This window comes from Argiope bruennichi, chromosome 3 (genome assembly GCF_947563725.1).
Source record: "Argiope bruennichi chromosome 3, qqArgBrue1.1, whole genome shotgun sequence".
In the NCBI taxonomy this organism is placed as follows: Eukaryota; Metazoa; Arthropoda; class Arachnida; order Araneae; family Araneidae; genus Argiope; species Argiope bruennichi.
The window spans coordinates 142,246,477-142,264,787 of record NC_079153.1 but is presented as its reverse complement, the minus strand read 5'-3'; the positions used below and the strand labels follow the sequence as shown (position 1 = coordinate 142,264,787).

General features: G+C 26.3%; 2 protein-coding genes across 2 annotated transcripts in view; one reads left to right on the top strand and one right to left on the bottom strand.

Moving 5' to 3' along the window:
* LOC129963783 (protein virilizer homolog) overlaps positions 1-17,123 on the bottom strand; it is a 111,062-nt gene extending 93,939 nt beyond the window's left edge. Inside the window, exons 1-4 of the mRNA XM_056078337.1 lie at positions 16,827-17,123; positions 16,204-16,316; positions 7,669-7,755; positions 3,111-3,159 (exon numbers count right to left, since the gene is read on the bottom strand). Coding sequence (XP_055934312.1) covers positions 3,111-3,159; positions 7,669-7,755; positions 16,204-16,316; positions 16,827-16,883 — 306 coding nt within the window. The 5' untranslated portion in view covers positions 16,884-17,123. The remainder of the gene's footprint in view (positions 1-3,110; positions 3,160-7,668; positions 7,756-16,203; positions 16,317-16,826) is intronic.
* Positions 17,124-17,423: 300 nt separating this feature from the next.
* Positions 17,424-18,311, top strand: part of LOC129962746 (heat shock 70 kDa protein 4L-like) — a 61,724-nt gene continuing 60,836 nt past the window's right edge. Inside the window, exon 1 of the mRNA XM_056076730.1 lies at positions 17,424-17,686. Coding sequence (XP_055932705.1) covers positions 17,580-17,686 — 107 coding nt within the window. The 5' untranslated portion in view covers positions 17,424-17,579. The remainder of the gene's footprint in view (positions 17,687-18,311) is intronic.

The window sequence follows — 18,311 nt, the reverse complement described above, 5'->3', positions numbered from 1 at the left end:
GATAAAACAATAACAACAACAAAATCCCTGTAAGTCAATAATATTTAAAAAATGAAAATAGCTAAAGAAATTATTTTGAAAGACTAAATTTAAGAAGAAAAAAAATTGATTAAAATCCAAGCTCAACAGTAATGCTCCATCATCTCTTAATTACAATTGTTAAATTAAAACTAGCTGCCTTTGGTAACCAATTTTCCATCCAGATTTTTTAAGCTGTTAAACAATTAATATAAAATGCATTTCTTTAAAAAAAAAAAAAAAAAAAAACTTTTTATTCGATACAATTAAAAAATATGAATTTCAATTAAATAAATTTTTTTGCAAATTCAAAAGTTACTGATTACAAAATAAAAGTGGAAACAAAAATCTTATTACTAAGTTGATGATTCGTAAAAATATGCAAATGAATGTTCTGATAAATGAGCCTGAATTTAAAAGCTTTGTTTCAAATAATGTATCAAATTAAATTAAATTGTAAGCAAAGGTCAGTTTTAAGTTACTACTTTATTAATTTATGTTTATTTGGTATTTATTGTTTAAGTTGAAAATGAAACTGAGTGCATGTCTGGAAATTTGTAATTTTTTCCTCTTCAGAGAGCTTTTCAAATACATGAATTATCAAGCAATTTCTTTAGACTTAATTGGTTACATATTTATTTATATAACTTTAATAATCATGAATGAATATTATTTCATTTTGTATTATTTCAATATGTTCTTGAATTGTGACATTCCTTAATTTTATGTATTTACACAAAAATAATAAATGAGGTACTACTTATACTCTTTAATCAAACACAAGGATTAGCTATAATGCAATATATATGCTATAAAAATTCTTAAATACAATGTACAATAAAAGTTCATCACAAAAATCTAATACAAATTCAACAAAATTCTGAATTTGAAAATATCAATTTGTTTAATCTGATAAAACAATAACAACAACAAAATCCCTGTAAGTCAATAATATTTAAAAAATGAAAATAGCTAAAGAAATTATTTTGAAAGACTAAATTTAAGAAGAAAAAAAATTGATTAAAATCCAAGCTCAACAGTAATGCTCCATCATCTCTTAATTACAATTGTTAAATTAAAACTAGCTGCCTTTGGTAACCAATTTTATATCCAGATTTTTTAAGCTGTTAAACAATTAATATAAAATGCATTTCTTTAAAAAAAAAAAAAAAAAAAAAAACTTTTTATTCGATACAATTAAAAAATATGAATTTCAATTAAATAAATTTTTTTGCAAATTCAAAAGTTACTGATTACAAAATAAAAGTGGAAACAAAAATCTTATTACTAAGTTGATGATTCGTAAAAATATGCAAATGAATGTTCTGATAAATGAGCCTGAATTTAAAAGCTTTGTTTCAAATAATGTATCAAATTAAATTAAAAACATGAAAATTAAGAGGAAAAATAATTGTGTAGAAATAAAATTTATGTCATAAAAAAGGTTTTTTTTTTTTTTTTAATATTAAGACAAAACAAAGAACATTTTTTTAAGATGCTTTAAAAGATATGAATATCAATTTCCTTAAGTAAGTCATAATCATTAAGGCTAAACTTAAGATTAATGTACAGTCACCAATATTGAAATATTTTGGGACGATTTTTCATCAAAAGTAATTGTGACAGTTTTTTATTGCAACTCTACAAGACTTTTGTTACCATTTGTAGTATCCATCAGATGGTAAACTTTTTACAAGTTTTTGGATGATTTGTATGATTTTGACTTGCTTAGCTAGAAATTATACAATAATTTTACCTTGATTACTCATCAAGCAATGATTAAGCTTATTTTTGCACACTGCAAAAATGTATTCGTGTTTGAAGTCTGCTTCTATTATACCTTTTTGTGTCTAACTAAATGTACTTTTTCGTGACAAGGCAAACCATCTCCAGAACATTTCCAATAATATTTTGTAACCCTATTAATTAGCTATACAAAGCATTGAATTCAGAGCAGCTATAAAAATATTCAATGAATGAAGCAATATGAAATTCATGATGTTTTGTTTATGTATGATGACTGTTATCATTTGACAATAAAAAGTGCAATTTCTTTGCCACATACACTAACATTATATATATATATATATATATATATATATATATATATATATAGAGAGAGAGAGAGAGAGAGAGAGAGAGAGAGAGAGAGAGAGAGAATGAGAGAACAATAGCATTTTCCAGTTTTAAATAGTTAGTTTTTATGATAGACATGCAAGTAATACTGGTATGTACTGAATGTTACAGAGTTGAATATTTTTTTTTATTTTATTTGAAGATTTTTTAAAAATTACAATCTAAGTAAGGTATAGAGAAAACATATGTTCATTAACTACACAATTAAAATCTTAAATTTCAAATAAAAAACATTGCATGAAATTACAAATAAAATTTACAAAACATAGCATTAATTTTTCAAAATACACTTAAAATCAAAGGCATTTTAAACAGGGTGTGTAGTAAGAATTGCTGCAAAAACTAAGCAAAGTAATAATAACAATAAAGCACATTTTTATATTCATGAATATGTAAACCTGCATGTATTTAAGTTGTTTTTCGGTTTTATAATAATGCATTGTTTTTATTGAAAATCTTTTTTTTTAAGTTTATTTTAATTATGTATTTTTTTAAATTTCTTTCTTGATACATCTGATAAATAAACTTTTAAAATTATGCTTTTGAATTATCGTATTGAATGTGTAAGGAAACAGAAAACTGCCTTTGTAAAAAAAAAAAAGCATTTTCTAAGAATCTTTCTACAGAGTTATACACTTTTAAAATACTTAAAAATAGTTTTCAAATTTAAGCAATTTTCGTGATACTAAGCATTCTCAAATTCTTTAAGTGGCTAAATGCTTTTATTTAAATAATTTTCAGATGTGAGCTATTGAAAATTTTGATAACTTTTCAAACTTTGAATCATAAGAAATTTTAATCTGAAAGTCTAGAAAATGGGTGGGTAAATATGAGTAAGCAGCTCTCAAACAGAATAAAGTAATCAGGATTAGCCACTTGAAGAATTCAAATTACTTAGCACACTAAAATAAAAATAAAAAATTAATACTAATTATCTTAATAAAATAAATACTTACTTTATTTGTAACTGGAAATTGGATATCAACATTTTGTTTATAGTCCAAGCTACAAAATATAATAAAAAAAATCCTGTTAGCATATTGAAAATTTGAATATATATATATATATATATATATATATATATATATATATATATATATATATATATATATATATATGCTAAAGGAATGGATAAAAATAATTTAATTATTTAATTTCTAAAACTCATAAATGAAAAAAAAAAATCTTTTATGTTTTAAGTGATTTAAAAGCAGTTAAGTCATTTAATTGCTTAATTTATCAGCCATTTAAAAACATTAGTTCCTTGTCATTTAAGTCATTAACTGCTTAGTTTAAAAGTAATTTTAATTCAACTGACTTTTTAACTGGTTTAAAGACATAATTTTAAATCAGATTTTAAAAAATTAATTTTTTTGATATTATAAATGTTAATGGTAAGAAATAAAGCAAACAACAAGTCTATACAAAGTTTATCAATATATATCTTTAATTCTAGCAAAATTTTAAAACTGTATCATTTTATAAATAAATTTAACTAAAAAACATTTTATTGTTAAAAATCTATAATCAGATTCCTCCTTTTATAAATTACTCTTTCCAAGAAAAGTAAGTCACAGGTGCCAACTGTTGTTGAAATGATTATGACATCAATTAACAAGCTATGACAAAACAATAAAATAAAGAATGTTAAATATTGAGGAATATTATTAAATACTTAATGCGAGAAGCCTTAACTTGATAAGGATAAATTCTAAAAACATATCATAGAGGAATGATATGATTTGTTTGACTTGATAAGAAAAACATATCAAAAATATCACATATAACCGAATTAAATACTGAAAGCTCTTAGGAGCTGAAAAATTATTATAGAACTAATTGATACATTTACAAGGAAAGTAAAAATCCTCTGACAAACTTTAAAGGCAGCTAGCTCAATCAGACCCTGATACATTTTTTGCATAAGAGCATATAATTTCATAATCAATATACAAGTAATGAAGGATTTGCTGTGTCAACATAAAAATGAAAAAATAAAACACTGTATTACAATGAATGACTCTTGGGATAAACTCTAAAAATATTTTGCTTAAAAGTGTCATAAATTCTGTTTCAACAACAAACTAAGATAATAATCTTTCAATCGTCTGAGCAGACAGCCTTGAATATTGCAGGCCCAAATGTTGAAGTGTTCATTGTATATGGGTTGTATATTGTTCATGGGTTTCCTCTCACGTAGGACCAGCCTGAGGAGGTACGGGACCCAATATAAAACAATTTTGGATAGCCCCAATGCATTTAACAGTCTTAATAAATAATACATAAAAAGTAAACAAAATGAAATTTTAATAAATAAAGAAATAATATTTAGTCTTAGTTTTAATTTAAAAAACTTAATTCTTATAGTTTAAATTTTAAAAATTCCAAAAAAAATGAGAATTTTTTATGGACTTTTTGACTATATATGTTAAATCCTTTACTAAATTATACATCCAAAAAAAAAGTTATTTTTTTTTATCATTCAACAAAGTATGGATACATTAAAAAAAACAATTTTAAATCTTTTTTAAATAAAACAAATTCCAATTACAGAAATAACATTAGGTCAAGGTAGGTAACTATGCTGAAAAGTCAATTTTTTTGGCGTGTGCGAAAATTTATTATTAACTTGTGAATTATTATTTAACTTGGGGATTTTGCCCTCTGTTCACTTTTGCTCGCCAATCCCGATTCTGTTCAATATTGTATGTGATGTTTGTCACTTCCATTTAAGAAGTTTTTAAACTCCACTGACCATTTATTCAATGTTAGAAGCCTTATCTTTCAATGATGAGAACATACAGTTGCCGATTGGCCTACTTCTGATTCAAAGCTCAAAGCCCTACAATGGGAACATTATTTGCTTATAACTTCAATATCTAATTATTAAATAAATTTTTCACATTTTGTTGCCAACTTAGCAGCTTTACAATCAATTTTCCTTTTTAAATAGCCAGTTTCTCATTCAGTTTTTCTTTTGCCATTTTTTCTTCATTGATGGATGGCCCATTATTATTTAAAAAAACATTGCAGAGTATCCAAAGAAAGTCCAAAGTATGTCTAAAAGTAAAATTTACAAATAATATTGTTTAAAATTCTTTTGCTATCAATTTGATGTTAATTAAAGCTTTATTTTCCCTTTTTTGTCCCATTTTATTATCAAGTGCAATATAAATACTTACTATGACATAATAATAATTTTTATTAAAAATTTCAAACAATGCTAGCAAAACACACCTCAAATGACATGGATCAGTTGACTTGCTATCTACTAATCACAAAGAAAATATAAAATGCAATATTTACATAATTTTTTTTATATAATAGATTGATACCCTTAATTGATATTCTTATTCTGGTGTCTTTATAAGGCCATAAAATTTTTGTTTCTATTTTTTGGTAAATTGCACTGATTCTTCTCTCATAAATTAAAAATTTTCTGATTTATAAATTAAAATCTAATGCATATTCTTTGTTCAAATTTAGTATAATAATTTCTCGATATGTTTTTGAATTCCTGAACAAGAGAATAAGTAATATTTTCATTTAGAAACATTTTATATTTGTTTTAAAACTTCACAAAGTGAAAAAATTGAAAATTTTGAGATATTTATAAATTAAACCCCAATATTTTTAAAAAAGCCTTTTTTTTTAAAACCCTTTTATTCAATTTTTGAAAAACTTTTGCCATTTGACTGGTATATTTTGTTTTATAGATATATTTTTCTAGTATTAAATGCACAAAATGATTTAAAAATAGGCATAAGTAAAAAAATATGTCAACTTTCTTGTTTACAAATGTTTTTTTTTTTTTTTTCAAATATGTTTTCTAAAAATCTAATGCATATTAAAACCAAATAATAATCATAACTAATACTTATGGAAAATGTTATTCAAAATATTTACTAATTATGAAAATGATTAAATGGGAGATGAGGGGAAATAAACAGCTCAAACTTTTTTTTCCCCCAAGAAATAGATTGTTTTCATATCATTAGAAAAATATTAAAACAGTTCTTTTAAATCTTCAAACAATTAATGATCTGAATTATGTAATTATTAGCATATAACAACTACAAATATTTTAAAAGGCAAAACTATACATATTTAAAAAGTTGATAAACAACTATACCTATTTTAAAAGACTAATATTTCAGAATCTCAAGAATAAATATAATTCATTGCTAAGATGTAATTTATTGAATATTCTAAAATGTAATTTACTCAAAGTTATTGCTATTTTTATTTTATTTATTTATTTTTGTATCAGAAAATAGAAGAAAATTTTTATTAAAGCTGAAGAAATTATATTATTCAATTAAGTAAATTAGACAAAAATGCAAAAATTTTAAGTATTATCCTTTCGACAGTAATAAATGTTACTAAACTTTTTCACCAATATAAAATACAGCATCTTACTGAAATTTTTCATGCATTATTAATAATATATACAACAATAGAAATAGAAATAGAAAATTATTTACATACCATGGAAGTCTCTTATACATATATTATGATGAATTTTATTTTAAATGAAATTAGGTGATTATGTTTTTAATTTTTGATAAAAGAAATAATTTTAGAAGAATTTTTAAGCATTTTCTTAGATTTAAAGATATAAAAAAAACGTGCAAAATAAGAAGATAGCAAATAAATTATAAAGAAAAAATAACAATTACTCTTTTAAAAAAAATCTGAAGATGTTATGAAAATGGAGTATTAGTACCTTCATTTAAAATCTAAAAAAAAACAACTAAACAGTGTGATCTTCTTAAAAATTTCCTGTTTATTCTTAAATAAAGGAATATATGCCTTTCCCCAGCACATAAAATTATGGTTCGCAGGAAAAGTTGTGAACATAGATATTAAGATTTTTATTTTCAGAGTTCCACACATAAGAGTTGTGTGTTTTGTTGCATAGTAAATAAAACAGGAACTTGTGCATTAGCTTGACTCTGGCATTCATAAATTCTTTTAGTGAAGCCTATATACAGTTACTCTAAGGGAACATCTTTTGTAATCAATCACATATATTCATAAAGAAGACATTTATATTTTTTGAAGTATATAAGATATTTCTTGAAGTAGAAAAGATATTAGTTATGGTCACTCAAAGTAAAATCATCTTTGCAACATAATCAGTATGATTTAAATAAAAATTATTTTCAAGCCCTTTTTTTCTTTCAATAACATTACACAAATTAGGCAATGCAATTAAGGACCAAAATCTAAACAAATAAAATGTTTTTTCGTTCTTGTTTTTTTTACAACTGTTTTCAATTGTTATGAAAATTTGAAAATTATAACTTTTCAACACATTCTGCTAGTTACCCTACTGGCCCCGAACATAAATGATATAAAATTGTTACATTTATCATAAATATAAAAAAAAATGCTACAAACAATATTATTTTGCTTAATTAAAATGATCAAGTCGGACAATTTTTTAAAATCTTTTTAAATAATTGCTTAATGCATAATTTAAGTATGATTTATTTAAAAAAGTATTCTGACCTTCCTAAACGTTCAAAAGTTGATGCACTTCTTTTGCTTAAATCATTGACAAAAAATTCAAGTTGGAATGATGATGGGTTTGTAGCACTAAAAATAGAAGAAAGATCACATTAAAATTAACAAATAGTTTAAAAAGAACACAACTACACCAGAAGAACACTATGTAAGAATATTGCTTCCACATTTAAAACAAAACTTTAAAAAGAACTTAATATCTAAAAAACACTGATGCTTTAAACCACATAACATTCATAATAAAGTTAGTATTGTATATATATTTGTGGAAGGATAATGGTTTAATTTTTAAAATAAACATGCATGCTATGAAACTTTTCAATTCATTAGCATAAATTTTTAAGGAACAGTAAATTTTTATAAATTGAACATTGTCTTTCAACATTATTAAAATTTATTTCAAAAGTAAAATAAAAATCTTGATCTATAATATTCACCCCAAATTCAATGGTTTGTCCAATCATAATAAACCATAATATTTTAGCCCTAGAGATAAGTTGCAAAACAATTAGTGATACACGAGAGAGTATTGCTGGTAATGGTTGAAAAGGTAAACCATAAAAGAAAAAAATTGTAAAAATAAACATACATTTTCTAAGTAAAAAACATTGATCGAATTCCTACACAAACACTGTACCAATTCAGAAATTCATTGCTTCATATCAATGTTTGTGATTCCTAGATAAATTATTATTTTACCATTTTTCTCATGAGAGACAAAATAAATCTCACCATTTATTCTAATGTTACATTTAATTTGGTTACAATCAAGGGAGCTCCTTTAGGCAAATCTTTTGCTGCAGCTAAAATTCCCAATAACATTTTAATGCATCTTGGTTTTAAATTCAAATTCAGGGTTGTGTTTTCCCTGTGCATATATTCAAGATAAGGGGAAATGCAGAAATAGCCCTCCTGTGCTAATTATAATGATAATATGATTAACAATATGATTTTAAGGAGTGGAAAAAGCAAGGAAAGGAAACCACAATTTAAGATTATTCAAAATAATAACATATTAAAAGAAATTTGATATTTACACTTTTAAAAATATTTTATCTTTATTATCTAGAATCCAGGAAGCAAAATTTATATATTAATACGGGGGGGGGATACATCTCATGCTTTTTAATTGCAAGTCACGCAAAATTTAGGGCTCAAATGAAATAAAACTCAAAACATTTATTCATTTTGTCAATTCAAGTATTTAGACATCAATTTCTGCCACTTCTGCAGATTTTTCAATCATCAGTTTCATGTACCTAATCTATAACAAATAAGGTATGACATTTCTGCAAGGCTAATGCATATTTTTTAGGCATTTCACTTTCAGTATCAAATATTTCCAATATAGCAAAGAACACTTTAAAAGTCAAATGTGACGCCACAAATTTTAATGCTCATAAAAATTCCACTTAAAAAGTTTGTTCTTGAACAAAAAAAATCAAAATCAGTTTATTTCAGACATTGAATTTTACATTTTTGGATTTGACATGTCATTTTTTTTCCTGTATTCCTTTTAGACACTATGTCCAACATCAATTATGACTCTTTTGAAATAGCAGACACTCGTGCATGTGTTCCTCTTTTGGCATGGCTAATAAATGTCTGTTTTCCCATTTTATTTGGACTTATTATTTTCTTACAATGCAAGCAGTAGATAGAGTTTGTAGAATTTCTCAAACCCATTCAGCAAAATCAGTATTAAGTACTGATTTAGAGCTGGTCATTGTTTAAAAAAATTATCTAATCCACTTTGAATAAGCTCACAGTTTCTGAATAAACAAATCATTCAATAAACTTAAGTATGGTAGACTAAACATCACCCTGCTGCTTGAATGTTCCTGTCAAAGAAATGTATTCTATTCGTTCCTACAGTTACAGAAGTCTCATGCATACTAATTAGTGACAAGTGAAAATCTCACAATATTTTTTTTTAAAAAAAAACTTTCATAAATCAAAACTAAAGTGATCTATACAGAAAAAAAGGGGAAAGAGTAGAACAGGGTTGAGTTTCTACATTATGTAATGGTATTGTTTTGTACTTGGAAGCAATGACTATGATTTTTTTATATTTGCAATCTTTACAGATCAGCCCTTTTTAGGTGGGGAAAAATAACTAAGTAACTTAAAATTCCCTGTATTTTTTGTTTTTATAAAAAATTTCAAATTTCCCTGCTTCCCCCCCCCCCTTTACAATGATTTTTAAATTCCTTGTGTTTTTTTGGTGATGTGGCAACCGTGAAAATTTGTTTTTCCTACTCTCAAAAATTCTCTTAAAGTGCTGTGAAGGGTCTCTAAGGTTGTGAAGTACATCCAGTCTATAAAACTGAAGAAAAAAATAAATTATGGAAGATGCACTTCCTTCAACTTCAAAAGAATCAGTGGAATTTCCCTCAAATTCAAATCAATAAATTTTCAGCAATTCTGAAAGAAAAAAAAAATTATTTGACAGATTAACCAACATGCAGTAAAATAAAAGTTTACTAAAAAAAATCAAAAGCAAAGAAAATGCATTGCCAGCTGCAATAGATGAGGCATTAATAAAAGAGGTGACAGCTAAATATGAATTTTAAAAAGTATGCTATTTTTTCCAACTGCGGCCATGAAATCTAATAGTGCAATTCAGAAAACAGATGAAAGAATCAAAATGGAAACACCATAACTCTTCCTTCAAACAAATAATGTACAAGTTAGTTGTTAGGTGCTCAGGAAGTACAGGAAAAAGGTCAATATAGAATAAACAGAGTATAATAGTAAGACCACGAAAAGCAATATTTTACTTATGCATTAATTGTATACTACTGATGAATTTTTATATTGTTGCATGCTATATGCAAGCTTAATTGTATCTATATAGTGACCACAACTTTGGCTATGGTGAATAATAGACTAGCATGTCATTTTGGTAATTAATTGCTGGTTACAAGAAAATGACATCTTTGACAATTAATTGCTATCAAACAATTAATGCACAAATAACAGTAAAATTATTATTTAATAAAGAAGAAAATAGAAAAACTGAAACAATTCTAAAATAATGTAATGTAAAATATCTGAAAAAAGGTGCAAATATTTTAAATAATTTTAAAAGTGTAGCTTAGCAAAGTTGAAAATGGTTCATTTTAAAATCATTTGGTTAAATATATAAACAAAACAGAAGCAATCTGACAGGGTGCATAGACTAATTTTATTTAAAAAAATAATCAAACAGTATATAATACTTTATTAGTACCTTTTAAGCAGCATTAGAGAAAAAATATGAACCAACCTTAATCCAACATTTATTTCTTTATTATAAAACTATAAGAACTAAAAATAAACGAAGTTGGATATTAACTGATAAGTGTCCAGTTTTATACAAATATACAGATAAAATTCTAAAAATTTTTGAACATTTTTCATTCACAATGAATCTAAGTTATTTAAAACATTTTTTTTTCTATGACAGCTTTCTTTGAAAAACCTTATTAAAAGACTTGAATCATATTTCTTAAATTATTTAATTACACTACAGTTAGTTATATAGAGGGGAACGGTTATACTGTTACTTCATGAACCTTCCAATTCCTTAAAAAAAGTTAAAGAACATAAGTAAAAAAAATTATTAAATATGTAAATAAAAGATTCTCTTCAGAGATTTTTCCAATAATAACTTTTCCCAACTAATCAATTTTGTTAGCAATGAAAAGTTTCTAGTTTGTCAAACAAGTAAGTGCATTAGCTTTACATTCAATTTCAGCAGTTTCCTTTTCCAAGAGAAATTTCTTTTTCCATAGAAATCAAGAAATCAGTCTAACTTTCATTATATCATTCACAACTTTTCTATCACCATTTATTTTCCCAAAAGTAAGTGATATTTTGAATGAGCTGGTATTGTTAACTTTCTCAATTCTTTAATAATGTTTATCGAGTGAATTCCGCCAAACTGTTCAATGCGATCATAGTCTACACATTATCATTTATAAAAATTTCCTATTTCAATATTTAAATTAATGTCAAATGTTCATTTAATAGAAGCTTGCTCACAAAAAAGAATGAAAATTTACAAAACTCTCCACATTTTTTAAATTTATAATCTTTAAAGATTTTTTTTAAAAAAATCATCATCCAATTTTATTTTTCTTAACACAAAAATTATCAAAATCGAGTAAAGGTGATTTGATTTGGAAAACTATAAACTCCCTGAGAATAGCATCTTCATACCAACTTTTATCCTTTCTGATCAAAGTACAATTCAGAACAAGATTCATTTTTCCCATTTACTTGTTCTCTGCTAAAATATTTCTTACTGATGCAAAATTTACTGAATTCATTATTTATTCCAAAATTTTTATCTAAAAAACATATGTTATTGGATATTACTTTTATGGAATGCAAGTCTTTCAATAATGTTGCAGATTTCCACCGCCGGGTTCTTTTCTATAGTGTAGTGTACAGTGTGAGAACACAATCAGCAGGCCTCAGTAGAAAACAACGATGTTTATTTACACGAAAACACTAATACAAAGACGAAGAGTACACAGACGACAAATATTTACAGCACATACGAACACAGGATAGCACACAGTAGCACACTACAGCAAACAATAGCCCACAAGTAGTAATCGTCCACAGCACACAAAGTGGCTAGACAGAATACAAAAGGAGAGGGGATCCTCGGAGCTTCACTCTACGGTCTCTCCAACGGATGAACTTCTCACTGTCTCCCCGCTTTAGCTGCCAACTCACAACTGGTTATTACACACCAGGTACGACACTGCCTCCACAGTAGACAACAGGATTCAGCACACAGCAATTCAGCACTCACTCCACACAACACTGGCACTCCGCTCTTGGTTCACTATCCTCTCGAAGACGTTACTTGTCGGCGACTCCGACTCTCGACGACACACGCAGCTTGAGAGTGGTGGCCTTTTATAGTTCCTGGGAGGCAGATATAGAATCTTCTGGACCAATCTGGCGTTTCTCAGTTCCTAATGGACAGATCAACAAAATTCTCGAAGTTTCGAACATTATCCATTTTGTTGCCAAATTCGTCACCAAATGGTTGCCAAGCTCTGGGATCACTGGCTCGGCATCTGATAGCATCCAATACAGATGACTATAAAACTGTCTTTCTTATGATGACACTAATCATGCTGCGAAGCAAAATTACAGGTTTGTAACAATAATTTGTCCTTTCTTATGCTTGCACTTACTTTATCAGTTGCAGAGCAAGATGCATTCTTTGAAAAATGAAACTGGCAATAGCAACATATTGAAACAATTTAAACTGACAAATTTTCCTTCAAAACTTTAAAAAGCACAACTCTTGTTTCATTAACTTGTGTATAGCATATACATAAAAAGGAAAAAGTTGGTCATCACTGTGCTCTGCCATAAATGCATGTGAACCCAACTGAAAATATCTCAGCACTGCTTCATTGCATATTTTCTATTGTTGATTATCAACCCTCCTACTGCCATAAAAATTAGAGACCTTAAGAAAAATCATGAATGAAATGAGTACGCAGAGTTTTATTTCCAGAGTCCAGTATAGAAAAAAAGAAAAGAAAAGAAAAAAAAAGCATACCCCACAAAACTTTTTGGCCGGCAAATTAAATCCAAAATTTATGACAGTTGCAATTTTAGAAGAAGGATAACTTTAAAAATTTCATTTACCTTTTTTTTTTTTTTTTTTCAGTATTTACATGCCTACGAACATATAGACTCACAGATGGATAACTTGTTCAGAGATCTGATTCAAAATTTGGATTCTGTTAATACTATTATATACTTCAGATGATAAAACTGTGTACCACATTTTACTGATGTAACATTTTGCATTTTGAAGTTATTCTGTCCAATTGTACAGGCAAAAAAAAAAAAAAAAAACTTGGGTTCTGTTTAACATTTGGAGGAAGTCTGCAATTTTAACATTAAGAAATTCCAGCTCAATGCCTTTTTTGTGTTCACAAATAGACAAAATACCAAAAATGTATTATTTGGAGGTTTGAATCATGGAGTGGAGCAGAATCTCAATCAATTTTTTGGCAATTACAATTATTTCTCCTTCAATAGTTCGTATGTGAAAAAGTAAAAAAGGAATTTTATTGGTATTAATTTATTTTAGATATCTTTTTACAAGAGTAACGAATGACTTACAAGTAACTTTTAAGCATCGTGGACATTTTACTTTCTTTTTATTTTTGTAAGTATTGGATCTCTCTGTGTATTCACTTTTATAAGTCCATAATAAATCAAATGCTTTTATTCCAGCATATTGTTAAGAAATTCTAAACTTTTGTACAAAAATTAATTGAAATAAAAAATATACTTAATTCAATAATGGCAAGTCACTAAATGACAATGAAATGTAGCTAACAAATACTCTACAAACAAGTAATCATGTGCAGAAATGAAAAAATGAACTGAAATTATTGTTAAAAACATAACATGAATACTTAAAATTATTTCTAAAAAGAAAGGGCTTCCTCCTAATTTAAACAAAGAAAGAGAGATGAAAGAAGGGACAAGTAAATGAGAAGGATATATTTTCGCCATTCTATTATTATTCCCCTCAGATAAAATCCTTTTCAATGAGCTCTGAATTCATAGAATCCATTAAAAACAACATCACAAAGAAAACACAGCTTAGAATTCGGCAGATTCAGCTTGGTGAAATGATTTTTATTTTTCATCAGAAGAAAAATATAAGCAGCTGAATATAAAAGAAAACAAGCACTTTAAAGGCCCCCATATAAGGATTATAAAAAATAAGCAGTTGTTAAAGTCTTTCAATGACTCTACACATCTTGGAAATATTTAGGAAAAGCAGAATAGATTTTGGTTCAAAATAATAATAAAATAATACCATTTTAAATAATAGATAAATAAAATACCATATTTCCAAATAATGCTTCATAAACATTTTTTTTTTTTTTGTAAACATTAAATTCAAATGAAAAGCAATATTATTCCCTATGACATTCAAACATAAATCTATCTATCATATAACATATCTATCATATCATATATATTCAAACATATCTATATAATATCAAGCATATATATAGTATATATCATATTCTAAAATATAAAACATATCTAGTTTATATATTCAAACATATCTATCTACAATAAAGCCCTATCCTAATTTTCATTATGGAAACAACCATATCAATATGTTAAAACATCAAAATATTCGGCATTGAGTTCATTTATTCTTTGAAATGCAAACATATATTAAAGTAGAATAAATTGCTAAATGATGTTCATTTACACTGATTAAAATAACTAAAATGAAACCAAATTCTTTTTAATCTTTTGACACATAGTGGTATGACAGTGAAACCACCACTTTCTAAAAATTATTTCTAAACATGCGCTGGCTACTGATCGGAACCAAAGGCTTTAAAATAATATTCTAGCTTTAATAACTGCTTGTGAATGTCAGCCCACTAATTTATATCCCTCTTATGCACAAAAAAAATGCATAATTTTTAATACTTTTTCACAATACTTTCAATTTATTTTTCTTTCTGCATGCAAAAAACAAACAAATTAAAAATGCACTAATAAAATTATTGTATGAAAGCTGTCAACAACATACACATTTTTTCAAATCTAATCGCAAAAGAAAAGTTCTTCATACTTGTCATCTTTTTAAGTGGTTTCAGAGACATACCACTTTGCACCTATGGCATGAGATTCTCTACCACTTGAAACACATTAGCGAAACAGATCTGTTTTCCTTCAACTGACTCTTTTAGTCAAGTAGCTGATAATTTATAGGGGTTTTGCTATGTGTTTTGTGGAGGAGAAATTTATTTAAATTTGAGTAAGGTTTGTACAAATAGGATGGTTGGAAATTTTTTCTTTTCAGTCGTATTCTTCTTGTATTAGAAAACAGCCATATTCTGGAGATGTTCAATATATTTTTTAATATAGTATAAATTATTTAATCTTTAAATGGTAAATTTAAATATTCTGTTTTTTTATAATTTGAATATAGTGTTTATTGTATTTAAAGTCTAAATGTACATAAAGAACTTGCCATTGCTAGTTTATTTGAGGATTACTTGTTATTAAAATTGTTTATTTTTCTTTTATAATTTTTTTTTCATGTTGTAAGATTGTATAAGTAGTTTTCAATGATAATATTGTATGTTTTAGTATTTCCATAAATAAGTACTGAATATTATGCAACAAAAATTAAAAAGTATTAATTATTCATAAGAATATGTCGTAAGTATACAGTGATACTCCAGTGAAACCACAAGCACACACACAACCCTCATGGTGCAATCCACTATACATATTTTTAAAGGTATTTTCTCTTCCCTTACACCCTAAGCATGTAAATTAATTACATAATTTTTAAAAATTCAGAAAATTTGTTTGTTACACTTCAAAGGATTAAACAAATCAACTTTAGAAACAGCTGGTTGATTACAAAGCATAAAAATTTTTACCATGCAATTATCAGAGAACATTTTAATTCTTTACTAATTCTCTTAGTTCGTTACAGAAAATTCTCACCCTAGTCTGTGACCTCCAGGAAAATCAGCTTGAACTCTTGCACCAAGTGGAATAATACGAATTTCGAATATATATACAGGTCTAGGAAATTGAACTAAATCAAGATTTAGCTCCTAAAAGATTAAAAAAAAAAAGTACGATTTAATAACACTTATGAAACTTATTTGAATATTTTTAACAAAAAATAAATATTGATACATTTTGATTGATTCATCATTTTATTTATTCATGAAGGTCACAAAATAACTTAAGAAACCATAGTTTTAAAACCAAATTAAACTAAAGAATACTGTACGAACGCCAAACTGTAATTTTTTTAATATCTTAAATTGCCAAATACCGTAATCTAACTGGTGAGTTTTAAAGTGGTGATAAAATAGTTGGAGAATTTTCTACAACTCTGGTATGATTCAGCACACTGACGAAAAATTTATACAGTATTCTTTAGTTTTACTTTGATAAATAATACAGTACGGTTATGCAAAATAAAATAACAAATTATACATAAAGAATCTATGACATGTAAATTATAATGAGTTCATCAGAAGCCTTTAAAAAACATAACCACTCCGTAAGTTTTCAAAACAAATATTACACACATTTTAACATAGAATATAACTCACTTCACATGTATCGTGCGAAAAAGTATCAAAAAATAGAAGTTCGCAATCATCCCCCATACTTTCCTTCAAAAAAAATATAATCGCTTAATTTTTAAAAAATAAAAAAAAAACCCTGCTACATTTATATGATGTTGTTGTAATGAATATTAGAAATGAAAGCAAAAAGCAATGTTCGTTTTTTGTTTGTTTTCAAATTAAAACTGCCATTAGTTTCGGAACTACCACATTCTTAATTCGCAAATAAATTTATAACCGGAGTGCTTGATTGGAAAATGGCAAAATATTGCCAAATTGCAATAACAAAACAATGAAGCCGTAAATGCCAAATGATGATTGACTGATTGAAACAAGTTTTTTGTTGTTGTTGAAATGAAGAGGATTTGCTTTAAAAAAATATGACTGCAGACCAGTTAATTAGAAGCTACTTTAAAAAATATCCATGCTTTCGCTTTTCATATTTTCACTATAACAATCCTTTCTAATGCTTAAAAAATAAAACAATTTAAAAGCTCCGTAAATGGATCTGAGCAACATACCTTCGAAAGTATGGAAAGTTTTGAACGCGTACTAATTTCATGAAGTGAAATGAGATAAATTCCTGTGCCTGAATCAAAACTGAAATCCAAACAGCGGATTTAAAAGCCGACTTTGATCAGAAGCACTCTTTGCTCTCACAATCAATCAAAACATGTCATTAATATTTTAAATGTTATGATTGATTCAAAGGTGTGAAAATATTTATACAAATTCGCCATGTCAGCTGTTGGAATTGATTTTGGTAACGAAACGTGTTACGTATCTGTAGCACGAGCTGGCGGATTGGAAACTATAACAAATGATTATAGTCAACGGGCTACTCCGTAAGTTATTTTGAAATGTATATTGTTCCAAAAATGTTCTTAAAGAAAGCATCTTATAGTATTTGTGTCTAAAATACTATACTGTAAGAATAGTATATATATATATAACTCATATATGTATTGAAAAAAAATGTACTTCCAAAATAAACTGAATGGAAAAATAAACAAAATGTGTACAGATATTTAAATTTTCTTTTATTGTAGCACGTCTCGTAAAGTAATTTAATATCGTAATCACGATTTTTTTTGTTTGTGTGTGAGATGCATTGTAATATTTGTTCTATTTATTGTTGTCTGTAATATATTGGAAATTTCGCTTGCATTTTTTTTTTTTTTTTTGTCCAATCACTATATATTTTGCTGTGCAGCATTATTCCTCACTTGTGAATTAAGATTACTTATTTATAATGCTAATTAATTTAAGGTTTATGAATTTGCATCTTTTCTTAAATATGCAGTGATGTGTATTTCAATCGCATCCTTTTGTTTGTTTGTTTGTTTTTCAGTTAAATTATATATAATTTAAAATTAAAGCTTAATAAATAAAATAATTTCCTGTATTGCATTTTATTTTTGGAAATATATAATTACATAATTAAATAAAAGTATAATCTGGAAATTAATT